The sequence below is a fragment of the Gigantopelta aegis genome, chromosome 5 (assembly GCF_016097555.1).
Source record: "Gigantopelta aegis isolate Gae_Host chromosome 5, Gae_host_genome, whole genome shotgun sequence".
Classification (NCBI taxonomy): Eukaryota; Metazoa; Mollusca; class Gastropoda; order Neomphalida; family Peltospiridae; genus Gigantopelta; species Gigantopelta aegis.
The window spans coordinates 38,254,464-38,271,178 of record NC_054703.1 but is presented as its reverse complement, the minus strand read 5'-3'; the positions used below and the strand labels follow the sequence as shown (position 1 = coordinate 38,271,178).

Genomic DNA, 16,715 nt, shown 5'->3' with positions numbered 1-16,715 from the left:
TTTTATTTACGGTTATATGGCGTCGGACATATGATTAAGGACCACACAGATATTGAGAGAGGAAACCGGCTGTCTACGCTTCATAGGCTACTATTTTTCGATTAGCAGCAAGGAATCTTTTATATGCACCATTCTATAGACAGGATACCACATACCACGGCCTTTGATATACCAGTTGTGGTGCAATGGGTGAAGCAAGAAATAGACCAATAACCCCACCGACGGGGATCGATCCCAGACCGATCGTGTATCAAGCGAATGCTTTACCACTGGGCTATATCCCGCCCCTGGTATATTAGAGAGCACTACTTGACAAAGAAGCCTTCACTCATTAAATAAGATCAAAAGAAGAAAAGTGTATACAAAAATAAGCAAAATTACTACTGCAATGCAAAACATTAACTATTTCTCAATGACTTTTTATTTGACGACGCACTCAACACATTCTAGTTGCGGTTATATGGCGTCTGCATAAAAGGAGACTTAGCATAAAAGGAGACTTAGCATAAAAGGAGACTTAGCAGCACAGATCGATCAGAGTTATAGGTCCTAAAATACATTTTTGCTTGTTTACTACATAACTATATAAAACATGGCGTATTATAACGTGGCGGCAGTGGCTTTCCTCTCGTATTATAAGTGTGGTCCTTAGCCATTCATATGACGGGCACCATATAACTGTAAATAAAATTTGTCTAATGACATGCACCATTTTTTGTTACAATAAAATGGGAGCAACAAAATGAAGTGGACGAATGTACTAACTAACCAACCTCAGGGACGATAACTCTGAATGTCTCGTGATGGGAGGTTTCCGATATATATATTTATTGAGGAAGTGTACGTCTTGATATAAATTTACTTCAAATATCAATTATCATTCGTTATCGTAATCATAGTTTATCACGATATGGACATCTTAATATTTACTAGTTTATTTTGGCAGCACATGAATTTAATACCGTATTGTTTTCTTTTAATTTTATTTTGTAACTTAAATTTGAGTGTTAATCTCAGACTCAGACGCTGAGACAGTCATCTGAAAATAAATGCAGGGTGACCAACCTAATGGAAATATTTTTTCCGGAATTTTCTGGTATTTTCATTTTTAAGCGCGCGAACGCCCCTTTCAAAAATATTTAAAATAATTTAAACAGCGTCATATTTGACATATTTAAAAAAATAACAACCAAAGAGATACATAACAATTATTTAATAAAGTTGAATAATTTTTGTTTATTATTTATTGGAATGTTATGTATTCAATAATTAAAGTATAAATCAATCCACATAAGTGTCAGAATTTTGCTACTTCCTTTTTAAGCATAGCCCTACTTTATGGCTTGTCTAGTTTACAAAACATTATAAATATATTCATCAGTGTAAATAAAGTTACTACAGTGCTGTCCGGTGTATCGGCGCACCTAAGCATTCAAGAACCAATTTCTATGTGAACACTGTGAAATACTTAATAAAATGTGACTCTCACCAATGAAGCAGTGCATAATCTGAAATACACTACAAATTGTTTTATGTCTGTAGTAAATAAACATTTTAAAATGCTGCATAAATATAGGCACCCCCTTGTATCCAAAACAATTTGTATGTCCGGTGATTTGGCGCAGTAGATATGGATCGTTGACCCCGCTATTTATAGACTGCCCATGACATCACTTTTAGGACATAAACGCTACACTATTGTCCCAGAATTATTTTAGTACTTTTTTGTTTTGTCTTGTTAAAAATATTACTATGAAAATGAACGATCACACATGACCCATCTCATGATCAGTTTCGGAATCGTTTTCTTGAGTGGCACAGTACTACAGATGCATACATGTTTGAGTGTCATGCCTGGCTAAGATGCCTACATGGATTTTATTTTTCTCGGGTAGATTGTGCACACACGTGGATCTTATTTCGCTTTTATTTTTTTTATAACAATGTGACAAATTGTGAACTGGAATGGTGTAAAATTGTCGTTTTGTTTGCATTTGTCTGTGTTTTCCTTTTCAGTTTAAATAAAAATAACCGAACAAAAATAATTACATTTATACTGTTTATTATAATTTTAAAAATGCTGGAAAGGTGTTTTCAGACTGGTTTTAACATTCTTAATATTAATAAGGCTGACCTACTTCACGTTTATATACACGAAAACAGGTGAATGATTTATTTTGAAATTATGATATAATTATTGATAATTCTAAAAAAGAAAATTTAATTGCACCCTTAACAATAAATATGTTGATACTTTATTAACCATTGAAAAAGAAATTAAAAAAAAACGACAACATGACAACTTCCTAGGCATACTTGAGCAAAATACCAAGTGCACCGAATCACCGGACGCGCCGATATACCGGTCACGGTTGTATACCTAGTACAGCAGTTAACAGCATTATCACACACACACACACACAGTGACACACAGACCAAACATCAAAAATCATCATTAAAAAACCCCTAAAATCCCCTTTATTAGCAAATAGTGTAGTACAATTTCACACTCCCACCTACAGATTAGTAATAAAGTGAAAAACTTGGGACCAATGTTATTTTTATATAGGTACATTGCCACATTTGCACTGTTTCATCAGTCGGGTCAAACTAATTTGTGGTTAACTGAATCGGGGACGAAACGTCTGGTACCCACATTAAGACTGGCTACCGTTCTGCATTACGCTTACTTTACTATTAGAGTAGCACTTTTTACGGGACAAATCTAACAATGGTTTGTAAAAAGCTTACATTTTTTATAGTTTAACTTACTTGAATAAAACAAGATCGGTAGGTATATTAATTAATTAATTAATATTAATGTCATGAATGTGTCACAGATTACTGGTAGCCAAATAGTATTTAGTGAAATGTTGCACATGAAAGCATACGAAAATAAGAAGAGAATTGTGGATCCGTTTCTTTTGTTTTCGTACAATCGCAAGTGTTTTGTTATATGTTCAGGTTTTTACACACTGGCGAAGTTGCTTGCATCGCCATAGAACCGATGTCTGCCCCGTAGTAATTACTATCTGATATTTGAAATATCTTTAAACTGAATATATAAACAACATAACAAGTAAGACAAATTTCATACATAGCTTCAGTTTACTCGATTGTCAAAAACATTTTCATTGGTCGGCTGTTGACAAATACAACCAATAGACAAACATCTTAGTAATAGCACGAAACAGTTGATAATACCAAGTTCAGGTTGCAATGGAGAATGCAGAATGATAAACTCTGTTTAATAAACTCGGGATTTAAAAATATAGAAAATTTAAAATATATTCAGAAATTGTTGCTTGCAAGAAAATAATGATAGTGAATTTGGAAAAAATTCCGGATATTTGGCATTAATTCCGGAATTTAGGATATGGGTTAAAAATTCCGGATTTTTCGGAAAATTCCAGAAAGTTGGTCGCCCTGTAAATGGTGCATATAAAATATCTACTATATATAGATTGGAAACATGTAGCTGCTTTCTTCTCTAGAGACTACATGTATATGTCAAAATTAGCAAATGTTTGACATCTGATAGTCAATGCTTAATAAATCAATGTTCTCAAGTGGAGGAGTTAAACAAACAAAAATGTTTTAAATAAAAATTTGTATATAATATATAAAAGTTTATGTAGTGTGTTTTCTCTTTAAGACTACATGTATATATATCAAAATTAACAAATGTTTGACATCTCAATAGCGGATGATTAATAAATCAATGTGCTCTAGTGCTGTCGTTAAACATTTTTTCTGTTTTTTATATTGTGTTATTTTTATTAAATTATTAAAAATTTATTTCAGATGTTGAACACATTATGAGTTAAAATGAGTGAACAAACAGACATCTCAAGTACGGGTGATCTAGCTAATGAAGATGCTAGCCGGACTCCTGAAGTAAATGAAAGTGTGACGGGGGACGCAACTGAGAATATAACACTGTCTGATGAAGGAACAAATAGTCATGGGGGCACAACTCAGAAGACAACCTCTTCAACTGACAAAAATGAAGGTACACAAGCATACAATTGTTTTCGGTATGACTATTCAACAAAAATAATATACCCGGTATATATATATATATAATCATCATAAGCTGTGATGCCACTATGGTGTGTGCTGTAATGACGTCATAGCCTACTATGGTTTTATGATTTCGTAGCGCTAAGATTGATAGCTTTAAAAATTGAATTATCCATTTTAGAGCTATCTAAAAACCAAGGCCTATTCTGGCCTCTGAAAATAAATGGTGTCAGTGATTTTGCCCAATGTTTTTTGTTTGTGTATGCATTTCATTACATGTAAATTTAGGACATTCTATACATGATTATGATGGGTTACGCAAAGTGAAATGGGTTACTTCAACTTGATTTTGCATAACACATTAAAATTTAAAATGACAGATCCTTGTCTCCGAAAAACTTTTGTTTAATAATTCAATTATTTAATAAGGGAATGGTAAACATAATAAAAGTGTCAGGATCTGTGTTTTATCATAACCTGTGTCCCTGTTGTTTCGCCCTAAAACCAGTTCACAGCTCGAGTTACGGTTCAAATCAGTGCAGCACGAGACAACTCTGGTACTACAGGAAAGACACTGTGTTTATTTTCGTGCTAGTATTGCTATAATTTTTCTGCAGCTGATGAGAAATTAACGTCAGAAGATAACAGTGAGGTGGAGATGGCGAATGCTGCAGAAGATTTATTTTCTAATGAAATTGATCAGTCTGACGTTACAGCTGGTGGTGACTTCCAAGTTGGTATGTTTACGCTGTTATTCTTACTGATTTTCCAAGTTACAGTGGGACGTAGCCCAGTGGTAAAGCTGTCGCCTGATGTGCAGTTTAGTGTCAATCCTCGCCCATTGGGCTATTTCTCATTCCAGCCAGTGCACCATGACAAAGGCAGTGGTATGTGTTCTCCTGTCTGTGGGATGGTGCACATAAACAATGCCTTGCTACTACTGGAAACAATATACAGGGTTTCCTCTCTAAGACTGTCAGAATTACCAAATGTTTGACATCCAATTGCCGATGATTAATAAATAAATGTTCTCTAGTGGTGTCTTTAAACAAAAACATTCCAAACATTTGCCAAATTCTAGCAGGGCTCACACTGGAACAAATTGTGGTTTAGCCAATTTTCAGAAATGTTTGAGTATTTCCTATTAAAATGTGGTTAATTTAAAGAATATTTTATTAGCCAAAGACTAAATGTTGTAGCCAGTCTCTATAAAGATTAGTCATTGGCTAACTTGACCATGTACAGGGTGAGCTGTGACTAGAGTACCTTTTTTTCTGAAACAGCATCATACTCTCAAAGACCGGCCTCGGTGGCGCCGTGGTTAGCCATCGGTCTACAGGCTGGTAGGTACTGGGTTCGGATCCCAGTCGAGGCATGGGATTTTTAATCCAGATACCGACTCTAAACCCTGAGTGAGTGCTCCGCAAGGCTCAATGGGTAGGTGTAAAGCACTTGCACCAACCAGTGATCCATAACTGGTTCAACAAAGGCCATGGTTTGTGCTATCCTGCCTGTGGGAAGCGCAAATAAAAGATCCCTTGCTGCCTGTTGTAAAAGAGTAGCCTATGTGGTGACAGTGGGTTCCTTTCCAAATCTCTGTGGTCCTTAACCATATGTCTGACACCATATAACCGTAAATAAAATGTGTTGAGTGCGTCGTTAAATAAAACATTTCTTTCATACTTTCAAAGATTATGGACACTTTGTGTCATGAATTCAATATTTACTCAAGCTACATCGTAATAATAATCGTAATGTGATTTCTACATTTCGTACATGTATATACAAGCTTGTAATTATCACATCCGTGGGGTGGGACGTAGCCCAGTGGTAAAGCACTCGCTTGATGCGTGGTCAGTCTAGCATTCATCCCCGTCGGTGGACCCATTGGGCTATTTCTCACTCCAGCCAGTGCACCACGACTGGTATATCAACGGTCGTGGAGTGTACTACCCTGTCTGTGGGATGATGCATATAAAAGATCCATTGCTGCTAATCGAAAAGTGTAGCCCATGAAGTGGCGACAGTGGGTTTCCTCTCTCAATATCTGTGGTCCTTAAGGTAGTACTAAACCAAATAACTTCCGGCTGGGTCAAAGTGCGAGGTGCACCGAACTTTTGATAGAGAAGTGAACACCACAAGTCCTGTGATTGGTTATAAATGTGAGTGTGTTGGTTGTAAAAAATAATAGTTTCATCTGGGTAAAAAAAAATTGCAATTTTATTTCATCTAGTACCAATGTGTCAAGTAGCCTTGTGCTTGAAACATGTATGGGGTACCTGTATAAAAAAGTACTCGAATTTTGTGCGAAACTAGGGTAGTCATAGACGCTACCCGTTATCTCAGAAACGAGCAGCTTGACCCCCATTTTTGTCTGATTCACTTTAAGTGTAAGGGGTGGTAGTATTTATATCCGTGGCGTTTATGTCGGTTGATACGTTGCAGGTAGGAGTTTTAGCCACATATGTTACTATTGTCGTCTATGGGATTTGATTTGGTAGTATATACCCTATAGCACATATTCAGTGCATAATAAAAAATATTATGATTTTGTCATTTTATTTAATTAAACTATACTGGTTGATAAATTAGCCATCACTCGATCATGCAAGTTCACAATGACCTTGACCTTGACAATAATCTCTGTACATGGCTCTGAATGGAGTTTGAATCAAAGTTAGCACTGAAGAAAAGTTGGTTTTGGCCTATAATTCATACTGTAAAGATTTCAATAATTTCTTTTTACATGGTATTTGACTTGCCATATACAACTGCTCTTAAATATGGTATTATATATAAGCAACCTGAACTAAGATTTTAATAGCAATTTATTTTTATATTAAAAATAGCATGTGCCAATAGTGGGTTAATGTCTTTAGTTTCCATTAACATTGTTAATTTTTTATGTATGAAATTCTGAAAACTCAAATTTGTAAAGAAGTTGATTTTTATTGTCATTTTGACATATTTATAGGGTGCTAAGTTATATTTTAGACAAATTTGTAGTTTTATGCAAAATTTAAAGTAAATTTTAAGAAAAACTTTACCAAAAACATAATTAAATTTGTTGTCACTATTGTGCCTTCTGTTCTTATTTGTACATAACAATAAGGTTGTTAAACATATACTTAGATCTCCAGATAATAATTTTTTTTTTAAATAATCACTATGTTAGCTCTCATGAAAAGCATTTTGAGTTTATACTAGATTCAGAACCAATTTTTTCAGATCTGATTATCTGCCTTGGATTAAGTTGATAATTTATTTTATTGTTAAAGCTGTATTACCTAATGTTACTAGCTAAATAAAATGCTGGATTACAGATTGTAGGAATACATCTAATGTACATATTGTATTCATCCGGATTAGAAAATAATGCAAGAAAATAGATGTTCGGGTAATTTTGTCATTTAAAAATATTTTTTTTCAGTAATTAATCAAAAATAAATGTGTTAAAGCTGCATGATTATTCCAGATATCACAACTATTAAAACCTCCAACTACAGTAGGCTATAAATAAAATATAGTCAGGAATATTGGTGGCTGCCAATAGTTTTGATGGTTCATTATGAAAATCAGCATGACTGATGGATTTGAAATTCGCATACCTGGTAACTTGAAGACACCCACACCCAGCATACAGGATTTCCTCCCAACACTAATGTTCAGGACATTAAGTCATTACTTCATACAGGTACAGTCATGTTTGTGTTTCCTTCCTCGGACAGTGTATTTTTTTAATACTGATATTTCTTTGATGTGCCTGTTAAGGTCTTCATAATCTAGGGGTCAATCAAGTGCATGTGTTTTAATGGAATTCTTTAAAGGGGTAGAGGTACTCTGACTATCTTTGTTGTCTCTACATATATACCTGAGTACACACACCCAACTGAAGGTAAATATCTTCAGGAGTTTTATTTTAAAACATTTTGTTGTTTAATATGACATATTGCATTTGTACAAACCTATATGCAATATATATGCTTTTTGAGGTGTACATTATATTAGGTTGCACTGTAGAAACAACAGTTTCAGTGAGGTTGTCAGTTTATGTCAGAATACACCAGATCCTGGTTGTCATAAAGACACATAGCTGGACACTTTTTGAAAAATGTATGTTATCAGTATAGGTAGTACTAAACCAAATAACTTCCGGCTGGGTCAAAGTGCGAGGTGCACCGAATTTTATTTCATCTAGTACCAATGTGTCAAGTAGCCTTGTGCTTGAAACATGTATGGGGTACCTGTAAAAAAAAGTACTCGAATTTTGTGCGAAACTAGGGTAGTCATAGACGCTACACGTTATCTCAGAAACGAGCAGCTTGACCCCCATTTTTTTCTGATTCACTTTAAGTGTAAGGGGTGGTAGTATTTATATCCGTGGCGTTTATGTCGGTTGATACGTTGCAGGTAGGAGTTTTAGCCACATATGTTACTATTGTCGTCTATGGGATTTGATTTGGTAGTATACACCCTATAGCACATATTCAGTGCATAATAAAAAATATTATGATTTTGTCATTTTATTTAATTAAACTATACTGGTTGATAAATTAGCCATCACTCGATCATGCAAGTTCACAATGACCTTGACCATGACAATAATCTCTGTACATGGCTCTGAATGGAGTTTGAATCAAAGTTAGCACTGAAGAAAAGTTGGTTTTGGCCTATAATTCATACTGTAAAGATTTCAATAATTTCTGTTTACATGGTATTTGACTTGCCATATACAACTGCTCTTAAATATGGTATTATATATAAGCAACCTGAACTAAGATTTTAATAGCAATTTATTTTTATATTAAAAATAGCATGTGCCAATAGTGGGTTAATGTCTTTAGTTTCCATTAACATTGTTAATTTTTTATGTATGAAATTCTGAAAACTCAAATTTGTAAAGAAGTTGATTTTTATTGTCATTTTGACATATTTATAGGGTGCTAAGTTATATTTTAGACAAATTTGTAGTTTTATGCAAAATTTAAAGTAAATTTTAAGAAAAACTTTACCAAAAACATAATTAAATTTGTTGTCACTATTGTGCCTTCTGTTCTTATTTGTACATAACAATAAGGTTGTTAAACATATACTTAGATCTCCAGATAATAATTTTTTTTTAATAATCACTATGTTAGCTCTCATGAAAAGCATTTTGAGTTTATACTAGATTCAGAACCAATTTTTTCAGATCTGATTATCTGCCTTGGATTAAGTTGATAATTTATTTTATTGTTAAAGCTGTATTACCTAATGTTACTAGCTAAATAAAATGCTGGATTACAGATTGTAGGAATACATCTAATGTACATATTGTATTCATCCGGATTAGAAAATAATGCAAGAAAATAGATGTTCGGGTAATTTTGTCATTTAAAAATATTTTTTTTCAGTAATTAATCAAAAATAAATGTGTTAAAGCTGCATGATTATTCCAGATATCACAACTATTAAAACCTCCAACTACAGTAGGCTATAAATAAAATATAGTCAGGAATATTGGTGGCTGCCAATAGTTTTGATGGTTCATTATGAAAATCAGCATGACTGATGGATTTGAAATTCGCATACCTGGTAACTTGAAGACACCCACACCCAGCATACAGGATTTCCTCCCAACACTAATGTTCAGGACATTAAGTCATTACTTCATACAGGTACAGACATGTTTGTGTTTCCTTCCTCAGACAGTGTATTTTTTTAATACTGATATTTCTTTGATGTGCCTGTTAAGGTCTTCATAATCTAGGGGTCAATCAAGTGCATGTGTTTTAATGGAATTCTTTAAAGGGGTAGAGGTACTCTGACTATCTTTGTTGTCTCTACATATATACCTGAGTACACACACCCAACTGAAGGTAAATATCTTCAGGAGTTTTATTTTAAAAAAATTTGTTGTTTAATATGACATATTGCATTTGTACAAACCTATATGCAATATATATGCTTTTTGAGGTGTACATTATATTAGGTTGCACTGTAGAAACAACAGTTTCAGTGAGGTTGTCAGTTTATGTCAGAATACACCAGATCCTGGTTGTCATAAAGACACATAGCTGGACACTTTTTGAAAAATGTATGTTATCAGTATAGGTAGTACTAAACCAAATAACTTCCGGCTGGGTCAAAGTGCGAGGTGCACCGAATTTTATTTCATCTAGTACCAATGTGTCAAGTAGCCTTGTGCTTGAAACATGTATGGGGTACCTGTAAAAAAAAGTACTCGAATTTTGTGCGAAACTAGGGTAGTCATAGACGTTACACGTTATCTCAGAAACGAGCAGCTTGACCCCCATTTTTTTCTGATTCACTTTAAGTGTAAGGGGTGGTAGTATTTATATCCGTGGCGTTTATGTCGGTTGATACGTTGCAGGTAGGAGTTTTAGCCACATATGTTACTATTGTCGTCTATGGGATTTGATTTGGTAGTATACACCCTTAACCATATGTCTGACGCCATATAACCGTAAATAAAAATGTGCTGAGTTCGTCGTTAAATAAAACATTTCTTACTTTAACCATATGTCTTACGCCATATAACTGTAAATAAAATGTGTTGAGTGCGTCGCTAAATAAAACATTTCCTTCCTTCCTTGTATCATGAATTAAATATTTATTCACACCTGATGTATTGTAATAATAATCGTAAAGTGATTTCTACATTTCGTACATGTATATACAAGTTTGTAATTATCACATCCATCATCATATGATAGCTATTTAAAACATCATCACCTTGAGAGACCGGCCTCGGTGGCGTCGTGGCAGGCCATCGGTCTACAGGCTGGTAGGTACTGGGTTCGGATCCCAGTCGAGGCATGGGATTTTTAATCGAGATGCCGACTCCAAACCCTGAGTGAGTGCACCGCAAGGCTCAATGGGTAGGTGTAAACCACTTGCACCGACCAGTGATCCATAACTGGTTCAACAAAGGCCATGGTTTGTGCTATCCTGCCTGTGGGAAGCGCAAATAAAAGATCCCTTGCTGCCTGTCGTAAAAAGAGTAGCCTATGTGGCGACAGCGGGTTTCCTCTAAAAACAGTGTCAGAATGACCATATGTTTGACGTCCAATAGCCGATGATAAGATAAAAAATCAATGTGCTCTAGCGGCGTCGTTAAATAAAAAACAAACTTTCACCTTGAGATTTCTATTTCGTTAGGTTCCGTTGACCCCGTCAGTGCTGAAGTGATAGACAAACTGTCCAATGGATTCGTGCAGAAATTCCTACCAAAGTTGGAGAAGGCCCAGCTGTCATTGAAAGAAGTTCTGTATGTTTGTTTTGTTTCTGTTTTTAATGCAACACAGGAGACTATTTCATAAAACATCAGGAAAACCTTGAATCCATCATATGTCAGGGGCAGGATGTAGCCCAGGGGTAAAGTGCTCGCTTGATGTGCGGTCAGTTTTGGATCGATCTCCGTCGGTGAGCCCCTCGGGCTATTTCTCATTCCAGCCAGTGCACCACGACTGGTATGTCAAAGGTCATGGTATCATAATTCCCACAGAAAGAGCCCTAATAATAAGTGAGCACCTTGCCCTCCTCAAATCCTAGCTAGAACACTGGTATGTGCTATCCTGTCTGGGGGAAAGTGCATATAAAAGATCCCTTGCTGCATTAGAAAAATGTAGTGGGTTTCCTCTGATGACTATGTGTCAGAATAACTGTTTGATATCCAATAGCTGATTATTAATAATTCAATGTGCTCTAGTGGTGTCAGTAAACAAAACAAACTTTAACATGTAGACAAGTATCTTCATGTTTTTGATGGTATGTATTGATCATGGTAAGTGATTTAATCCATAATCGATTGTCTGGGAAAATAAACTTTTTTCTGTAACTGTAGCAGATTTCCTATCTAAGATTATATTTCAAAATTACCAAAGTTTTGACATCAGTAGCTGATTAGTAATAAGTCAGTGTGACTCTAGTGGTACTGTTAAACAAAACAAACGTTAACTTTATTGCACAGTCAATATTCAGGTCATGCATATTTAGAATTTTCGCGGACGTTATCTGAATGACGGTAACATTTTACTTGACAGAGATAACCAACAGATACTCATAGAAAGTGTGGAGCAGGAGAAGGAGAAGTTTGCGGAGTGCACCGCCATGGAGGAAGTCAACAACACGGTTAGTAGTTATAGCATATTAAACGAGCTTCCATTTCATATAATGTTTTTGTCATGAGTGAAATAATTTTCTGTTGCCACAAGCTTTAGCGAGTGACAATGAAAATTATTTCACGAGGAACATAAACATGATACAAAATGGTAGCAAGTTTTGCTATTTCTCGTTTCAGCTGGTATGTCAAAGACAGTGGTACATGTACATGTATGTGCCATTCTGTTTGTGGGATGGTGCATATAAAAGATCCATGGCTACTAGTAGCAAAAATGTAGCAGGTTTCCTCTCTAAGACTATTTGTCGAAATTACCAAATGTTTGACATCCAATAGCTGATGATTGATAAATCAATGTGCTCTAGTAGTATTGTTAAACAAATTATTTTGTAACTTTGATCCCCATTGGTGTGCCAATTTGGACATTTCTTGTTCCAGCTAGTTCTCCACAAAGCTAGTGTAACAAAGCCTGTGGTAAGTACAGTAAAACCTCTCAAAACTGGCGTAACAAAGCCTGTGGTACGTACAGTAAAACCTCTCAAAACTGGCGTAACAAAGCCTGTGGTAGGTACAGTAAAACCTCTCAAAACTGGCGTAACAAAGCCTGTGGTACGTACAGTAAAACCTCTCAAAACTGGCGTAACAAAGCCTGTGGTACGTACAGTAAAACCTCTCAAAACTGGCGTAACAAAGCCTGTGGTACGTACAGTAAAACCTCTCAAAACTGGCGTAACAAAGCCTGTGGTACGTACAGTAAAACCTCTCAAAACTGGCGTAACAAAGCCTGTGGTACGTACAGTAAAACCTCTCAAAACTGGCGTAACAAAGCCTGGTACGTACAGTAAAACCTCTCAAAACTGGCGTAACAAAGCCTGTGGTACGTACAGTAAAACCTCTCAAAACTGGCGTAACAAAGCCTGTGGTACGTACAGTAAAACCTCTCAAAACTGGCGTAACAAAGCCTGTGGTACGTACAGTAAAACCTCTCAAAACTGGTGTAACAAAGCCTGTGGTACGTACAGTAAAACCTCTCAAAACTGGCGTAACAAAGCCTGTGGTACGTACAAAAAAATGGCGTAACAAAGCCTGTGGTACGTACAGTAAAACCTCTCAAAACTGGCGTAACAAAGCCTGTGGTACGTACAGTAAAACCTCTCAAAACTGGCGTAACAAAGCCTGTGGTACGTACAGTACAACCTCTCACAACTGGCGTAACAAAGCCTGTGGTACGTACAGTACAACCTCTCACAACTGGCGTAACACAGCTGTGGTACGTACAGTAAAACCTCTCACAACTGGCGTAACACAGCCTGTGGTACGTACAGTAAAACCTCTCACAACTGGCGTAACACAGCTGTGGTACGTACAGTAAAACCTCTCACAACTGGCGTAACACAGCCTGTGGTACGTACAGTAAAACCTCTCACAACTGGCGTAACACAGCCTGTGGTACGTACAGTAAAACCTCTCACAACTGGCGTAACACAGCCTGTGGTACGTACAGTAAAACCTCTCACAACTGGCGTAACACAGCCTGTGGTACGTACAGTAAAACCTCTCACAACTGGCGTAACACAGCCTGTGGTACGTACAGTAAAACCTCTCACAACTGGCGTAACACAGCCTGTGGTACGTACAGTAAAACCTCTCACAACTGGCGTAACAAAGCCTGTGGTACATACAGTACAACCTCTCACAACTGGACACTCTGTAATCCGGATTCCATCAAAATATTTGTCATGGTCCCTTATTTGAATATCAGTACCTGAAAAATCTTCTGTAAACCCATATCAAAGGCCGTGGTATTTACTACCCTGTCTGTAGGATAGTGCATATAAAAGATCCCTTGCTGCTAATCGAAAAAAAAAGTAGCCCATGAAGTGGCGACAGCGGGTTTCCTCTCAATATCTGAGTGGTCCTTAATCATGTCTGATGCCTTATAACCGTAAATAAAATTGTTGAGTGTGTCGTTAAATCAAACAGTTCCTTTCTTCCTTACATATGTTCAATGCCATGACTGTAACCAGTAAACATGCTTTGAGTGTGTCATTATATATAAAACATTTCTTTCTTAATTTCCTTTTATTTGTTGCAGATGATTAAGGCGAGACAGTACTGCACTAAGCTTGTTGCCTTGAAGAAAGAAATGATTACACTCCATGAAAAGTCAGTCAAATTAAAGGTACCGTATTTTATTGGGGGTTTTCTTTAAAATCTATTTTATTATAATTACAAACTTTCCGAATTTATACGATTTACTGTATTCTGATTGGCTGACGTCACTAAAAAACCAAGCGTTATCCTTCCATAAACCTCATAAAAATACGTCATCACGGAAGACCAAGATCGATTGAAACTATTTTTAGCTGGATGGGCGAGAAGCTCAATGACCCAGTTCGGTGATCGTTTTAAAAATAAAACAAGGAAGTGACCTGTTTTCTCGATTAAAAAAATAAGGGAAACTGGATGAGATATTCATGTTATAAATATAAAAAAATTACAATATATTTTTTTTTTATTTTATTCTGTTAAAAAAACACCCCAAAACATCCAATAGTATGTATACATGTATTCCTACACTTATTTACAGAACATGGCTGACGGTAAGAACGAAAGAAATTATTTTTGAGTGTTTTAAGGTACACTTCTTGTACGCGATTTTATACCATTTGTGACTTTTATACATCGATAAATTCCTAAAAAATGAGAAACAATTGTTATATAATAATTAATATAATTGTTATTTACTATATTTTAATTGTTTATTTTGTCAATTTGTTTGTTCTTGGTCTTTTAGAGGGAAAACAAGAATGATGATATTGGCCGGGTGGATTTGTATCAGCCATGTTGTAACGTCTTCAAAGTTAATTAGGCCCAAGGACCCTGTTTTCAAAATAGGAATTTTTATTAATTTATTTTTTGTATTAATTTATTTATTTTTAATTTTCAGAAACGTGCTGTGAAGCTGCAACAACAGAAACAGAAAGAAGAGTTACAGCGAGCCGCGCAGATTGAGAGAGAACACGAGAAAGAGAGAATGCTAAACGCCAGGATCGCCAAAAAGCGGTCCGACTCATGACCTGTGTTACATGTATCTTTAAAGACACGATCACGTGGCAGTTCATCTTCTAAATGTGTGTTGTTGAATATTGACATCCACATAGCAAAAAATCAAAGTTTCTTTGCTTTAACAACACGACTAGAACATACTGATTTATTAATCATCAGCTATTAGGCAGTAAAACGCTTGCTTGATGCACAGTTGGTCTGGGATCGATCCCCATTGGGCTATTTCATTTTCCAGCCAATACACTACGACTTGTATATCAAAGGCCATGGTATGTGCTATCCTGCCTGTTGATGTGCATAAAAAGATCCCTTGCTGTTAATGGAAAACTGTAGCAGGTTTTCATCCTTAAGATTATATGTCGAAATTACCAAATGTTTGACATCCAGTAGTTGATGATTAATAAATCAATGTGCTGTAGTGGTGTCCAGCTCTACTAAATACACATGTAGGTTACGTAAATATGATGTAGTCAAACAATCACACGACTTTTAGTTACATGCACATGTACCTAAAACTTTTTGTTAATAGAATTTTACGTATATAGTCCTAAAAGAAAGAAGAAAAACAAATATTGCTCATTTGTACATGGCACTACCTGTTCTCATCAGTAGTGAACATCAGGCAGAGAGGAAACTACACACAGATTGACATTGTATTATTTTTAAAGGCAAATGCTGGATATGATCAAATGTTTGATAGTCAATAAAAAAAAATCATACGTATACATGTAGACATGGAAGCACAACATATTATTGAGTAAAGGAAAAAGTAAAGTTTATTTTATTTAACGACGCCACTAGAGCACATTGATTTTTTATCTTATCATCGGCTATTGGACGTCAAACATATGGTCATTCCGACACTGTTTTTTATCTTAGCATCGGCTATTTGACGTCAAACATACATGTATGGTCATTCCGACACTGTTTTTTATCTTATCATCGGCTATTGGACGTCAAACATATGGTCATTCTGACACTTTTTTATCTTATCATCGGCTATTGGACGTCAAACATATGGTCATTCTGACACTGTTTTTTCTTTTACAACAGGCAGCAAGGGATCTTTTATTTGCGCTTCCCACAGGCAGGATAGCACAAACCATAGCCTTTGTTGAACCAGTTATGGATCACTGGTCGGTGCAAGTGGTTTACACCTACCCATTGAGCCTTGCGGAGCACTCACTCAGGGTTTGGAGACAGTATCTGGATTAAAAATCCCATGCCTCGACTGGGATCCGAACCCAGTACCTACCAGCCTGTAGACCGATGGCCTAACCACAATGCCACCAAGGCAGGTTTTGAGTAAAGGAGTGCTCTCATTATGTGATTAGTCACACCAGCATGTTGCATGCAATTTGTTGTGGTGGTTCTAATCATATGTGTATATGACTAATGTTGTTCCAATTTTGGTTCTCTCACAGTGCAATTCAATTGCATGCAACAAGTCACATAATGAGAAAACTGCTTAAGGAATGTATGGAATATGACTGATTTATTC

At 35.9% G+C, this 16,715-nt stretch overlaps 1 protein-coding gene across 1 annotated transcript; it reads left to right on the top strand.

The window, feature by feature from the left end:
- Positions 1–776: 776 nt before the first annotated feature.
- LOC121373559 (biogenesis of lysosome-related organelles complex 1 subunit 6-like) lies at positions 777–15,472 on the top strand. Its single transcript, XM_041500242.1, has 7 exons — positions 777–840; positions 3,805–4,012; positions 4,641–4,760; positions 11,185–11,293; positions 12,069–12,156; positions 14,241–14,327; positions 15,096–15,472. Exons 2-7 carry the CDS (start codon positions 3,829–3,831, stop codon positions 15,222–15,224), a joined length of 717 nt encoding a protein of 238 aa, XP_041356176.1. The 5' UTR covers positions 777–840; positions 3,805–3,828; the 3' UTR covers positions 15,225–15,472.
- The last annotated feature ends 1,243 nt before the right edge of the window (positions 15,473–16,715 follow it).